Raw genomic sequence first — 16,629 nt, forward strand, 5'->3', positions numbered from 1 at the left:
CTACGTATAAAAGATTTTGCTTCTAGATGAGGGTCAAAGACTCTGGGTAAGGCAGGGGAGCCACGAGAAAAAAAAAAGGTTCAAAGGGGGTGCCACGGGCAAAAAAAAGGTTAAGAAAGACTGCTCTAGATCACGAAGAAGACATATATATATATGTATATACAGAATACAACGCACCCTTAAAAAAATATTAAGATACAATTTACAATTTATACTTATTAGTATTAGCTAGCACTAGTGAAGCTAACACTATTAGTATTAGCTAGCACTAGTGAAGCTACCACTTAGTATTCATTAACACTAAAACAATAGGACCCAAATGAAAAAAAAAATTGCGCAGAACACCCGGGAAAAAATTAAAACTGTTCGCTAACACCAACGCCCAAAAAACTCACGAAATTATATCAAAAAAACTGAAAAAGCACTAAAAATGGTGGGAAACAAAGAACCAATTATTCCTTGTTATACGAGCATGGGAGCAAAGAAATTGATTATCAACAAAAACGCAACTGTCACAAACCTGGCGAAAATACATTAAAAATAAAATGGGAGCAAGAAAATAAAATTTTATTCTAACAAAAATGCACAATGAAAATAAGTGAGTGTAATAAAAGTTGAGAGCAATAAGAAAAAAACACTTATCTCGCAAATCCAGCAATGGAAGTCCTAAAAATCCAGTGACAAAATCAAACTAAAGAGAATAAACTCACAATCTAGAAAAATTAAGAAAACGCTGCATTGTTCGATCCAAAAAATAAACACGCTAAATAAAACTCACTCGAACGAGAAAAACACGATATTTGTCTTGTTTCCGTAAAATTAATCTGTGATGTCCTGCAAATTGTTTTTTCTGATCATTTCAAGGATTTGTAAGATATTATCCGGAACAATTTAACGTAAGAAGTTTGATAATTCAAGGACTTGAATGGTGAAAACTAGAATGATCGACATGGACGAAATGAGAGAACAGCTGAACCAGCTGATGTCTGTGACGGACAGATGAAATTGGGTATTGTAGAACAGATGAACAAATCTGCTGCCACTGTCAACATGCCCATTGCTGCTGTCAGAGAGGATATTGTCGGTGTGAAGGATGACATCACCACTGCCATAGCTGAGGTGAAGGAGGCATTGCCGCACTGTTGAAATGATTGATGCCGTGGAAAAGGTGCAATGTATGTCTTTATCTGCCAATGAACAAAACAGTTTCGAACAACTATTTATTTCTATTATTACAAATTAAAACATTAGTTAAGACATCAATTCAAGGGCAAACCCTTCACTAGTAGGAAAATCGCAAAGTATACTTATGGTAAAGCAACTAGGACGGAAGTGACACTCAGCTATGATCTTCAAGAAACGATGCTCGACCACAGATGTCGGTAGAGTCACACATAGAACTCGGCAACGAACCCAAGGCGTCGACGAGGCGGCGGAATTGGATCACGGATGTTGACAGAGCCACACTTGGTCTTCACCGATCAAGCAGTAGAAGTCAGATGATGGATATCGGGACAAACCCAGGGCGTTGATGAGGCGATACTAGATCACGAACACCGGTAGAACCACACAAGGTATTCAGTGATCAAGTGGTGGAGTCCAGTTAATGGATACCTTGACGAACCCAGGGCGTTGATGAAGAAGCGTCATTAGATCGCGGACATCGGCGTGCTACACTTGGATTTGGGCGTTCAAGCGGTGGAGTCAGGTGGCGGACGTTGTGATGAAGGGGTAGCATCGGATTGCAGCGTCATACGAGGAAACTATCAGATCACTGCTATTGACCATGCCAGCCAACGCCAGATTGCAGTCAGCAAGATCTACAAAGGTATTAAGATCAAGAACGAACACCACACATCCCTGAACAGCATTCTTGGAGAGCAACTGACGGGAACATCGGACCAGCCGAGTTGTTCGGATGATTTGAGATTTTAGCGCTACATGAGACTGAAGGCCGATTTGAAGCACGGACGTGATTATATATAGCTCTCAAATCACTAAGCATGCAAATGAGAGTAATGCACATGCGCCCCATCGACATCGGCGGTCCAAGCGGCAAGTTCGGAAACTAGTTTCCCTTTCTTCCTAAAACAGTTTGTGATACATCAGCACCGAAAACGTCTGTAAGTAACAAGTTTGTTTAGTCGACAGAAAATAATTATAAACATACAGTATATGATAGACATACCACAAACTGAATAATAAAACATAACACATGTACTACCATTACATCAGGGGTAAAGGTCAGGCGAGCGTCAACAAGGCCATGTTACAAAGGAACTCTACCAAGAGATGAATGCAGTTGATGAGAATCTCTCAATGAGGATACTGGAGCTGGAAAAGAAATTTCGACAGCCTACGCTTTTCGCAGACGCTCATCAGGTCCTGCCAGCCATAGCTGACGTCATACGGCCGAACATCAAGCCCTCAACATATGACGGGAAGACATTGTGGTCAATTTTCAGGACCCAATTCGAGATTATTACCTCTGCGAATAGATAGGACTGTATGCTCAAGGCCTTCCACCTAACCGCCGCTCTCCAAGGTGAAGCTGCCAAGATTCTACAGACGATCACCACTGAAAACCGATCCAGCTATCCAGCCCTGACGAATGCGCTTCAGCTGAGGTTTGGAGAAAATTAGATTGTAAATTAAATAAATTAGAATTAAGAATTGCACATGAGTAAAGAAATCAATTTCTTTGCTCATGTGCTCATATAAAAAGGAATAATTGGTTCTTTGTTTCCCGTCATTTTTCCCGAAAAAAAATCTGAGGACTTTCACTGGCTGCAACTTAAGACCAGACAGACCAGTGAAACGTTGCAAGAGCTGCCATGGACATCAAGACTCTTGCAGTTGGTGTATCCTGACTGCCCGCCAGACATTAGGGATTTACTGACCCTGCAGTGCTTCGTCAACTCCGTCAAGGACCCAGACATCCAGCAGGCTTTGCATCTGGGTGAATACAAAGACTTAAAAAGTGCCCTGGTCTACACCATGAAGTTTAAAGCAGCGCATCAAACTTCGAGAAGAGAGTGACAAGTCATCCACGGTGCTGTTATGGAGGATACTACATTTTTTTTTAAAATCATTTTTGTCACACCACGGTCATTTTCTGCACACGAGGGCTAATTAGACCGGGACCTACAATTTATTGATGATTCCGAATGGCAGGCTGGTTTTTTATACTCATCGAGGGGTTGGTTCGCTGACCCCTCTATGGGGGACTCCCTGCGGTAGCAATTTTTTGCTGTGGTCAAGTCGCCGTTTGTTGTTGTACCCTTGTGTCAGGAAAGTTTTCTGACAAGGACGAACCGGGTATCAAACTCGTGACACCTCTAAACATCCTTTGGTGCTTTAGGCGAGTATCTTATCGACCGGGCTACCGTGCCCGGACGCTACATCAGACATCATCAGAGAGTTGAAAGAACTCCTGGAAGTGCCAGGAATGACAGGCTCTTTGTGTGCTGGAGATGCAGTGAGGTGGGCCACCTACGAAGGTCCTGCCCGATGAGGGTTCCCAAGTGAAGGTGGACGCTTCCTGAAACCCCGAGCTGTGCAACATGACTTTGTTGGCGCTCGCCTTACCTCTTTCCTTATGTAATAATAGTGCATGTGTTATGTTTTATTGTTGAGTTTGTGATATGTCTATCTTATGCTATATGTTTATAACAAGTAGTTTCTGTTGATTAAAAACAAACTTTTGTTACTCACAGACGGTTTGGGTGCCAAAGTGTCACAAACTGTTTTGAAGTAAAAGAAACTAGTTTCTGAACTTGCCATTTAGAATGGCAATGTTGATGGGTGTACATGTGCGTTACTCCTCATTTGCATGCTTAATGATTTTGGGAGCTATATATAATCACATCAGTGCTTCAAATTGGTGTTCAGTCTCAAGTAGCGCTAAACTCCCAAGTCAACCAAACAACTCGGCTGGTCCGAAGTTCCCATCAGTTGCTCGTCAAGGATGTCTAATGCTCGTTCTCAATCTTAATTCCTTCGCAGATCTTGCCGACTGCAATCTAGTGTTCGCTGGCTTAGTCTATAGTCGTGATCTGATACTACCTCCTTGTATGATGGTGATATCTGTGATCTGATGCTACCTGTTGGTCAATGCCCTGTGTTTGTCACGATATCCGTTATCTGATTCCACTGCTTGATCGCTGAATTCCATGTGTGGTTCTGCCGATGTCCGGGATCTGATACCGTCTCCTCATCCACGCCTTGGGTTTGTCACCGAGTTCCAGAGTTCCATGTGGGACTGTACTGACATCTGTGGTCGAGTGTCACTTTCGCTCCACCATCTTCACCATAAGTATACTTTCCGTTTTTCCTTCTAGTGAAGGGTTTTTCTTGATTTAATGTTGAATAATGTATGTTTTAATCTGTAATAATAGTAATAAATAATAGTTCGATACTGTTTAGTTCATTGGCAGTTAGAGATACACGTTTCAGTTGTTACACTGAAAGCATCTATCTGACAGGACAGAAGTTGCTGCAAGGAAGAGATGCCCAACAAGTGTCTACCATATCTCACAGCTGAGCAGCAAAGACCATGGAATGTATTTTGAATGTGAAATTGGCGGATTTCCTTGCCGGATGGTCGTCAACACCGAAGCCAATGTGAGCAGCATCCAAACCACTTTGGCTAATAAATTCCGACGACTCCTAGAATAAGGTAAAAAGTAGGTTGGAATAGTTGACACCATGAAAGAACTCTCAGAACCCAGAAAATGGATGTAGTCAACGAGAAATTTTCAGAGAGGATATTAAAGTTAGAAAGGAAAATTCAAGAGCCTACATTCTCTGTGGATGCTCACAATGTCCTGCTAGCTGTAACTGTCATCATCTGGCCGACAACGAACCCTTGACATAAGACAGAATAACATCATGGTTGATCTACAGGACCCAGTTAAAAATGATCTCTTCTGCAAACGGATGGGACTGCATTCTCAAGGCGTCCCACCTAGTTGCCACACTCCGAGGTGAAGCTGCAAAGGTTCTACAAATGATCACCGGTGAAGACTGATCCAGCTCTGATGAATGCACTTGAGTTGAGGTTTGGAGAAAACTACCTCAAAGACATCCACCAATTTTAACTGAAGACCAGGCAACCGAAGGCTGGAAAAACATTGCAAGAACTGGCCATGAACATTGAGAGGTTCTCGCAATGTTCCTGATAGGAGACGCCCAGCTGGATCCTGACCAGAGAAGACATGCCCAGTCTGCAATCAAAAAATTTTAAGATGTATTCTCTACGTCATCAGCTGATGTTGGCCAAACCCACTTACGCAACATCACATAGGCACCGGGGGCCATTTACCAATTAAACAACATCCTAGAAGACTTCCGTTTGCTAAGCAAGAAGAAGTTGGTAAACTGGTAGAGGAAATGCTAGTCATGAACATCATCGAGCCATTAACGAGTTCATCAGTATCACGATTGTGAGAAAGGATGGTTCCATCCTATTCTGTGTCGATTACAAAAGATTGGACAACATCACCAAGAAAGACAGTTATCTGCTGCCCAGAATCGACGACACTCTTGACACACTTTCCAGACATCAGTGGTTTTCTGTCCCTGGACCTGGAGAATGAATGTAGAAATCCACCCAGACGATCAAGAAAATATGGTCTTCATGACTGGACAAGGACTGTGCCAGTTCAAGGTGATACCATTCGGCTTCTGCAATGCTCTGGCTACCTTCGAACTGCTCATGGAGACAGTTTTAAATGGACTATCTTATGAATTATGCCTTGTGTACTTGGACGACATAATAATAGTTGGAAGAACATTCTCTGAACATATAGAGAATTTGAGCAAAGTCCTTCAGAAGCTGAGAGATGCCAATTTGAAATTGAGCTCTAAAAAGTGCCATTTGTTTAGATACAAAGTTACCTACTTGGGTCACATCATCTCTCGAGAAGGAATAAGGATGGATCCTGAGAAGAGCAAAGCTGTGAAAGCCTGGAAGCCACCAGACAATGTGCACAAGCTTCGGAGCTTCACACATATTACAGAAAGTTTGTCCAAGGCTTCTCCAAGATAGCGAGACCTCTCCACCTACTCACTGAAGCCAAACAAAAATTCTTGTGGACTGATGAGTGTAAAAGAGCCTTTACGTCACTAAAACAAGCCCTAACATCTGCTCTTCTAACGAAAGAAGCAGACGGCAAAGAACACGTCATTGCCTACTTCAGCGAAAGCTTGTGCAAGCCCGACAGGAATTATTGCATTACTAGGAAGGAGCTGCTCGCAATCGTCAAAGCCGTAGAATATTTCCATCACTACCTCTGCGATCGGAAATATTTCCGCATGGACTACGTCGCATTGAGCTGGCTGTTAAGCTTCAAGAACCTCAAGGATCAAGTAGCTCGATAGATACAACTGCTGCAGGAGTATGACATGGAGATCCAGCATCGTAAGGGAGCATCACACGAAATGCCAATGCCCTAAAGAGAAGACCATCTCCACAAATCTGTCGTCATGGCTGAAGAAAAGTATGGGTCCATGAACCCTATGGTGAGACAAATAATATCTCAAGACTCAAGTGTGAATCCTTGGAGCGACAAGACCATGTGGAAGGCCCAACTAGAAGATCCCACCATACGACTGATAATCGACTTGAAAGAACCCACTGGGAGTAAACCAACATCGCCTCTTCCAGTCCGATGACCAAAAGATACTGAGCACTGTGGGACTCCCTGGAGATAGAGATGCTGTGCTATGCTGCAAATGATAGTCGGAGGACGGAAAAGCATTCATATGGAAACTCATCCTACCAAGGGGCCATGTGAAAGAAGTTTTGACAGCTTGAAGCTTTTCAGTGGAAGTTTATGAGCTGCACGGAAGCCTGCAGTGAACATTTCAGCATAGCCTACTTTTCTTGTCACTTGGTCTGAAGGACTATCTTCAATGAGTAAAAAATAGTCTCTCCAGATTGTCCTTGGGAAAATTGTTGTTGAGCTTGTCCTTTAAAATTGCCTTTCAGCTTAGGGCAAGTTGTTAGAAAGGACAAGTAGATGATCCTGCCCCTGGGTGCTGCAGTGTGAAGTTTGAGAACCCCTGCTGTATGCACTACATCAATATAACCATAATAAGTGAGAAATAGTTTGTCCAAACTTACGGGGCATTAGCTTTCCTTTACATGTGCTGTATTTTCTCTTTATTTCTCTAATCTGTAAAAAATATTTTTTCATGCATGTGAAAGAAATTCCATGGGCCTGGGGGCATAACCAAAAATTTCATTCGGGGGGAACCAAAGTAATAGAACCATAGATTTGGCCATCTTTTTCCCGTTTTTTGGTCATTTTCTCACATTTCGGGGGGAACCAGACCCCAAAGTCCCCCTTCACTACTCCCTTGCATGGGCTTATCAGTTATGTTTTTTCTTCTTGCAATTTTTTTGATGGAAGTCTTTAAAACTTCTGAAATTACAGCATTCTAAACGTCTCGCTGTGTGTACAAGGTCACTTTCCCCATATCTAAGTCTGTATTTTTACACACATTAATTCACTAGCGGCTAAAAATCCGACATTCCCTAGTGAACTCGACCAATCACAGAGGAACGGGAATAGTTACTCTCGAACCGTAAATTTAGCGGCATAAACACTGTAAGAGAAGTGTAAACAACAGATTGAAACCTTCCGAGCTGGAGAAAAGTTAAAATAGTTCCAGAAGGAAGTGGTTGGGCCGTAACTATAGACCGTTCAAGTATTACTTAAGCATCAAGTAAACTGGACCAAAACCTTTTAGATTAGTACCGTTATTAACCAAGGGGGCTGCCCTCCCCATTCTCGAGAGATATGCGGGTGGGGGATATAATAATATATTGTATAATGTATACCCCCCTCGTGACCTCCAAGAGATGAAAATTGAATTTAAAAATTTAAATTCAAATAATTTTAATGAAATATTGTATAAAAATATCTGTACTGTTTTCATTAATTTCTGTCAATTTAAAATGTTTTTTGAAAGCTTGTGATGAGAGGAAATATTTGGAAATATTTTACCCTGTACCCCCCCCCCCCTAAAGGTAGGTCCTGTGTAAGGTCCCGGGCTCTCTTTACTTCTCTTGTTGATCTGAAGCAACCTAGTAGAATAGATCAGGATTTCAGGACATTGCACTGCTGAGGTGAGCACCTCTACCAATCAACAAAACAACCATCAATTGCCATTGTGCTTTATAATATTTTACTAGCATCTTGTGTGCCAGTAAAACTAAAAATATATTTTTTTTTTATTCCTTAATAGTGCATGTACATTTTGAATGCCCAGAAGAGCATCAATCAAGTTGGTTTCAAAACCCCTTTCATCTAAACAATAATCTTCATTGCATGGTTTGCTTAGCTGTTTACTAATATGTGTAGCATATCTAAGTGCCCTGTGAGTTTCATTTCATTAAAATGTCAAATGTGGTCAAAATCTGGTCCAAGTACTGATGCATCATTTTCCAAATCACATATCAATGCTTTGATTTAAAGGATGAAAAATGATTCTATTAAAAATCTATATCAGTGCGATGAATGCTCAATTAACAGGAAATTTTTGATAATCATGTCTTTAGTAGTATGAGATACTGTATTAGATTTGGTTGGAAATGAGGACAGGTGGGTCTGGTGCCTTGGGTGCTGAACCAGAAGGGGCGCCAAATTCACTCTTTAACTGCTTCCTCTACATGCAAGGGGTGCCAAAATTCCAGCTTGCCCTAGGTGACAAAGTATCTAGTTGCAGCTCTGAATGAGAATACAGTACTGTATGAAGAAATTCGCTCCAGAATCACTTTTGTTTGTTGAAACACAATTTCCCATAAGTTTCTATGGAATATTGTTTGATTTATTCCAGGTATGGCTCAAAATTTAAAATACCAAGTTTGTTTTTTAAAATACCAAGGAATGTTATAAAGACGATAAAAACTGACCAAACGCTAAAATGAATAGCTTTGAGAGCTATAAATGAGAATTTATAGGAGTGTAAGATACAGATCTTTTTATTTTAAACTATGCACACAAACACCAGCTTTATTCTGCTTAAGCCAGTGTTAACACAGTCGAGTGTGTAGGTGTCCCCCATCCATTTGTGTTTTGGTACATCTGGGAAAAAGATGACAAAAAAGGGGATGTGAGTAAATCAATCTTCGAGTGACATTCTGACAATGATTAGCTTAAATTCATCTCATGATGCAGCTGATTTATGTCATTGCTTGCATTTGTATCACAGAAAATGTTCATTAATCGCATCCGTTAGCCAAGGTACTGTAGTTATATATCCTCGATAAACTGATATATTCAATTTTCTTCAAACCCAATTTTAATAAAGCCATGCCAATATGTTCTCATCCAAATGCTTAGATAATCTTCATTCCAATCCTTCCCTTCCTTGCTATTAAAAGCAAATATAAAACCCTATTTTTCCCTATTGGTGCTTACGTAATATTTGAACGGTTGTGAGAATAATAGAAATGTACAAATAATTATACACAGTGAGAGGGAAAAAATTTTTGAACACAAAATTTTTTATTGTCATATGTTATTGAATGATGTTTAACATAAATAAACAAAGTTGCACACACTATGTCATAGTCTCAAAGGCAATTAGAAATAAACACGATTTTATATATTTTGAAATTTAAAATTTTTTTTTAATTGCTGCTTGTATTTCCATAGATTGAAAATGCTATTTTTCAAAGTATTCTGTAATACTGTGCAGATGTACGTGGTGTTTTGAATTTTTATACATTATAGAATAAACAATTTCCTGATATAGCAGAGAGGATCAGACCATCAAAATCAATATGAGATCACAGACATTCTATAACATTGAAGATAAGCATATATATACAGTAGATAAACAGATATAAACTGTAGAATAAACAATTATTCTAACAGCCGAGAGGATAAGGCCATCAATAAGACATTGCAGACACGATTCTACAATATTAAAAATAAACATGATCATGAATTAAATTTTTAATATCATAGACCGTGTTGCTCTGCCCAAAGAGACTTTTTTTACCCTTTCAGGGGCAATCCAGAGATATCTTGTCAAACCTGATCTGCTTTATTTCTGTCACCCGAAATATTTTGTCTTCTATAAAAATGCAGTGAAACTGTTTTTACAATAAAATGTTTTCCATTCCCCTCCAACCTATCAACTGTCAGTGGGCAGAGTTAGCTATTGTTCTAGGTTAGATAAGAAGGAAGAAGCGAGGAAAAAAAAGAGAAATATATGCTCAATATATAAATAATACAAAAAGGGTTCTCTTCATAGAAAGCCACACATGTAATGGCAAGGTTTTGAAATTTCAAATGATGATCAGGAAAATGTCAAAAACCACTTAAAGGGTTAAATGGGAGTTTGGCTTAGATTTGCACTTTAAAATTGAAAAACCAACTTAAGCTGACCATCCCAAACAGTGGGGCTAAAACAACTTTTAATAACTTACCACTAATCATGAGCTAATCCCAAAATATCGGTCTGAGGATGTGTTGTATCCATAGTACCAAGTCAAGAAAAACTTTAAGGGTTGTGGAAATATTAGTTTTCTAAATTCAAAAGTCATAAGCTTGTCACAAAAGTTCAGCGATACAAGCGGAAATTGTAGTAAACCACTTTGAAAGTGCTCGAATGTTAATGAATATAGACAGCTTTATTTTTTTTTTGGTTCCTTTTTTTTCCCCCACATTGAATAAATCATGGAAACGGCATGCACGAAGAGACTTAGACATTGTAAATTCTATTTTATTTCATCCCAAAGATTTCTTTAATTCTATTGATTCATATTTAAAAGGGGTTGACAGAAATCAAACATATAGTTAATTACAGGAAAGCATAGGTGTACGTAGAATTTTCTCAAGGAGAGGATTTTCAGATTTTTATCCTTCTTTGCAGGAAAGTATACTTACTGTAGAAAATGTAATTACAAGAAAATGTACTTAATATGCAGGAAAAATAAGAACAGAAAGGTACATGTAATGTAGGAAAAGTAATTACAGGAAAATACACAATGTAGGAAAAATAATAACAGGAAAATACACAATGTAGGAAAAATAATAACAGGAAAATGTATTTAATGCAGGAAAAATAAAAACAGAATTATACACAATGTAGAAAAAATAATTATAAAAGAGAAATCAATTAACCTCAAATACATAAACTCAAACCAACAGGAAATTGATGAAAAAAAGAGAACTATGTAGAAAATATTGATGGAAAAAAATAAAGATGAGAGCCAGAAAAAAATGAGAAAAGAGCGCAGAATATTACAAAATTACGAGAACGCGCTTGCGCATTGTAAGTTCCGAACAGTTTCCGAAGTCACGTCAGTTTCCGAAGTATTGTACACGAAGTAACGACCGGTTCGAGAGTAACTCACTCCCGCTCCTCTGTGATTGGCCAAGTTCACCAGGGAATGTCAGATTTTTAGCCGCTAGTATTAATTCTACTTGCTTTTCTCCTCACTTGTTAAGTCCTGTGCAGTATCAATACCCGAAACTTTGGAAAAATTTTGTTGACATCCTGTTGGACACATTGTTTTCCATAAGGGAATGTTTTCTTTACCCCTCCTCCTGTACGATTTTTCTTTTTTCCCTCCTCTTCTCGCCTTCTACTTTGATTACGCTATCCCAATAGATTGAGAAAATCTTTTCAACCTCTTTAGATTACCTCCTCCTCCAAAAAACAGTGAACAATATTGCTTTATATTGCCATGAATGGTGTTTCAAAATTCAAGAAAGAAATACCAATTTTTCCAAAAATTTTGAAATATCATGATTGTCCTAAAACAGATTTATCTAAAACATGATTTTGATCATGATTATTTAATCATGTTTTCTCTAAAGACTGTTAAAGCTGTCAATCTTTCAAGATTTTGCAATGTACAAGGTTGTAACAAATACATTTATGCTTTTTTTTTGCTGTCTCAGCAACACCAAATTATGAGGATTATAAATTTTTAGCATTGTAATTTTTTTTTGTATTCAATGCAATCAATTAATGCACTTCCTTATGTGATGCCAATGAGTTAGCCAAACTTTTTTTCCAGCTTGAACTTCATTTCAAAATTTTAACTGTGCATTCATAGGGACTTCAATCATAATTTATATATATAAAATTGATTTTCTGTCTGTGTGTATGTTCTCTATACAAATCTACAATTTGTAGATTGTATAGAGAACATACGACGATCGATCATCGTCAAATTTTGCATGTATACCAAATGGGATCCGACTTAAACGATAGGCTACTTTAAAAGTTTGTCAGACTTGGGCAAATGCTGAACTGCGCAAAAAACTGTCGGGCAACAGTGGTTTTTGGGTCTTAATGACTTTCGGAATGTTTACTTTGGTTACCATGGTTTCCCTAGCAATGTGTTTCAGACGTGCATATGCCTTTACAATGGTTTGTCACTTCTCTAATCCTGTTAGTATATGTATAATAGTTCATGCCTTTGTAATGGTTTTTGCCACTTTTTCTATCCTCCCAGTAATGCGAGTTTTTCAAATAGACGTCAATCAGCATCATTTTGATGGGACAAACAAAGGATGATCCCCATAGAAATCAGTGTTAAAATTGCCGATTTTAATTGTAGACATGCGGAAATTTAGTGTTGTTTTCTGTCACATCAACAATTTAAAAAAATTGTATTGAATTTTAGATTTTTGAAATATTGAGTTGCTTAGAGATACAAATCTCGGAAAATTAAATATGAAATAATTAGCCAGACCTACTTTTGAGTTGGATATCCATGCAATAACATTGATTTCAACCATTTATTTATATCTTCTCAAGCATAAAAATTAATGTCTTCATACTGTCTTTTAATATTAAACTGCATAAATTCATGTGGGTTAGATTGTTTTAAAACTAATTATGGGTCCATAAAATACATCGTAGAAATGTCACAGCTTTAACCAAGCATTTGTGAAAGTAAAAACAGGCAGATGGATAACTTGGAAGTTCAAGGGTAAGAAGGAGAAATCGAAACACCTAGCGCCCCTTAAAAAAAGAAAACTATTCATTTCTATGTTTCTTTAAATCTAGATTTGTTTCTTTCATATGTCCTGCAGGAAGTCGCCATATTGGTTAAGTTGGACACGGTTTGTATGTCCCTCAAAGAAAGAGGGAGATATCACGTGATCCAAAAAGCCTCATTGAAGAAAACCCGGGCAGCGCCGGGTATTATAGCTAGTTTACTAATATTTTCTTTCACTTTTACTTGTTTGAGATATATTGTAACATTATTCTTGAAATAAATATTTTATTTCAATACAGTTATTCCAATTGTTCATTGGTGAAATACATGGAGAAACATAAAGTGAAACCTGACAGCAAAGCTTTTTTACTGGTAAAAATTCTCTATCTTTATACAGTGAAACCCCTCAGATGCGGTCACCCTTCTTTCAGGCCCAAATTATAATCTCCCTGTATAATGAAAAAGGCATTTAAAATGCCCTGATTAGCTGTCATCCCTCTTTTACGGCAGAATTTTTTTATCACACCGGTGTCCACAAAAGAGATGTTTTACTGTATTTAAATGTTGATTCATATGTTTTGATTCTATTTTATAGCATGTATAAAAAAAATTTGTATGAGAATTTTGCACGATAAAAGAGAAACTTCTAGGTTGTTAAGTCTGATTTGACATGACCAGAGTCACCTTGCCCCACATCTGTCTTACTGGTCACAAGATATCATAAAAGTCTGTCAGATAAGTCTAACTACTAAACTAGTTGGTTTGCACTAGCCGAAATTGAACACACAACAAAAACTTTTGTTTCAATTTTATCGAGTGAATATGAGTCGAATGGGTGTTTGACACATTTAGAAGTCTCACAAATTTGAAGTTGGGAAATATTACAAGTCTAAACAGGAATTTTTGCCATCACTGATTGAGACCAAGTTCATTAATATTAAGAAGTTTCAGAAGTGTTATGCATGCGTGAAACTCTTGGCTTGAGTTTAATTTAGGGATTTTGATTTCTGAGTAAATTCTGGGGGTTGCTCAGAACTGTATTGTAAAATATCAGGTGCTTGAGCACCCACTGCACTCCCATCTTCGATGTCACTGTTGATCGTTATGCTTGGCTCAGGGCCATGAATCAAACCTTGTGTGGGGGGGGGGGGGTAACTTTTTCAATTGAATTTTTAATAAATTTCTAATTATCACTTTCAATTGGTCAAAATTATATTAGTTCTGCAGTTATTTTTTATTATTATTTTTTTCAATTTCAATTTTATTATGTTAGATGAATGATAACAATATATTAGGTTAGTGAAAACCACCAAGGTCCCATACTGGTTGTTACAATGAAGTTAATTCAGTAACATTTCAATTAACATACAGTGTAAAATAAAGTCACTATGTAGTGATTTTTGAGATTGAAAACAAAAAATTAGGAAAAACATCAAAATAGGAAGGAGGGTTGGGGGGAATGTGATTACATATAATACATAAAATACAAATATATATAAATAATGCAATAATGCAACAGTCACAGGGGGGTGCTTTAGTGATTATAAAAAAAAAAACTATAAATCAACATACGATTATGTATGAATTGGACTGGCAGAGCAGAGTTGACAGCAAGGGTATTTTAATAAATAATTCAACCGCGGGAGGTGAAAAGACAGTAACACACACACAACAGGGAGTGATTGAGAATCTGAGGATGAAATAGGAAATAATTTTCAATATTGAAAATTTGTAACAAGTGTTTTTTGAGGTTTTTTCTGAAAATTGAAAATGAGGGGGACTGTATGAGATCATTTGGAAGGCTATTAAAAAATTTAGAAATGAGAATGCTAAAATGTTTTTTGAGGATAGTTTTATGAACTAAAGGCATTCAGTAAATAAAATTGTGTCTATTAGATGTTCTTGACGAGTTCAGAGGTAAAGAGAATTGGTTTTTTTTAATTATAAGTATGGATTGGTAAAAGTATAAATGTCTTAAAGGAAGGATGTTTAGTTGAAGAAAAAGTTGATTTGTTGTAGTGATGTAATTGCTTGCCAAATTATAATAACTTTTTTTTGTAAAGAAATAATGGGTGCAATATTGGTGACATAATCACTTCCCCAGAGTGGCAGACCATAAAGTAAGTGTGAATGAAACATTGAATAATAATAGGTTAACAAGAAAGATCGGTTTACATATGGTTTCAGGTTGAAGAATTTGTATGAAATGAAATGAAGTTTTGATTTTAAATGATTACAATGAGATATCCATTTTAGATTTTGATCAATATAAATACCTAGGTATTTTGTAGAGGATATTTGTTCTATACGTTGACAATCGCGTGAATTATTACTAGTACAATTTGGTTCTTGGAAAATTATGTCATAGTCAATATGTGGAATATTGTGTAAGGAAAAGTTGATAAATTTACTTTTGGGAATATTGATATGGAGATCATTAGCAATAAACCAATTACGAACTGTTAACAGATCTGTATTTATATTGTTGATAAGTGTTGGGTAGTCATCTCCTGAATGAAGAATTACAGTATCATCTGCAAACGTGATGATTTTACCCTTGATATTTACATTACAGAGATCATTGATAAAAATTATAAATAATAATAGTCCTAAATTAGATCCTTGTGAGACTCCTTTGATTATCTTCATGGCCTTACTTGAACAATTATTGCATTTAACTTTTTGAGTTCTATTAGTGAGATAAGAATGGATAGAATTAAAAGTATTTCCTCTAATTCCATAGGAATACAATTTTGAGAGCAAGATTTCATGATTCACGCTGTCAAATGCTTTTCTTATGTCCAGAAAGATACCTATTGTTTTTCTAGATTGGTCAATATTCTTGTAGACATATTCAGAAAAGTTTAAAAGAGTAGATTCAGTATTTTTATTTGGTAAGAAACTATGTTGGTTATAGGAGAAGAAATTTTTGGTATTTAAAAAAGAATAAATCCTAGTTTTAATAAGTGTTTCAATTATTTTTGAGGTAGGTGACAATATTGAGATGGGCCTATAGTTGCTGAGGTTATTCTGATTACCATTTTTAAAAATAGAAACAACTATAGCTGATTTGAGTGATTCAGGAAATTCACCCCTTTCAATGCAATTAGTAATTAGGTCAGCCATCAGTTGATACATGCATTCAGGAAAGCTCTTTAGAATTTTTGTAGTCAAGGTATCATAAGATGCAGTGTCTTTAAGAGATTTTGCTATTTTGTAGACTTCAGTTTGATCTGTGGGGGCCAGAAAAATTGATTTTTCACTGTGAGGAATATACTGCTCAAAATTTCCGTATTCATGGGTTTGTTGTGTAATATTTATGAAATGGGTTTCCAAAGGCAGAGTGTAGTTTTTTTTATCATATCCAAGTATTTTGTTAATTAGTTTCCAACGTCCGGATGATGTAGAGCAATTCGAAAAACAAGTTGAGTAATAATTTTTTTTCTCACTCTAATTTGTTTTTTGAGATATGTTGCAACGTTTTTGTGAGCATTCTTCACTATTATGTCAAATGGTATTTTTTTGTTTTTAAAAAAAGTTTTTGATCTTGGTTAACTCAACTATTTCAGAGGTAATCCAAGGTTTATTTTTTTGTTTGATCTGTAAGTATGATGTATGATTGTTAATTATGGTTTCAAGTTTAACCATGAATTCAT

General features: G+C 37.0%; 1 protein-coding gene across 5 annotated transcripts in view; it reads left to right on the forward strand.

Annotated features, from left to right (window-relative positions):
- The window catches only part of Cdk8 (cyclin-dependent kinase 8), a 170,158-nt gene that overhangs the window by 106,226 nt on the left and 47,303 nt on the right, over positions 1-16,629 (forward strand). For all 5 annotated transcript variants that reach the window (XM_089236458.1, XM_089236459.1, XM_089236456.1 and 2 more), the window contains one exon: positions 13,273-13,345. In XM_089236458.1, the coding sequence (XP_089092584.1) occupies positions 13,273-13,345 (73 nt within the window). The remainder of the gene's footprint in view (positions 1-13,272; positions 13,346-16,629) is intronic.

The sequence above is a fragment of the Pholcus phalangioides genome, unplaced genomic scaffold, assembly GCF_987345545.1.
Source record: "Pholcus phalangioides strain wild (caught in Gottingen) unplaced genomic scaffold, Ppha-v1.0 ptg000009l_1, whole genome shotgun sequence".
NCBI classification, from domain to species: Eukaryota; Metazoa; Arthropoda; class Arachnida; order Araneae; family Pholcidae; genus Pholcus; species Pholcus phalangioides.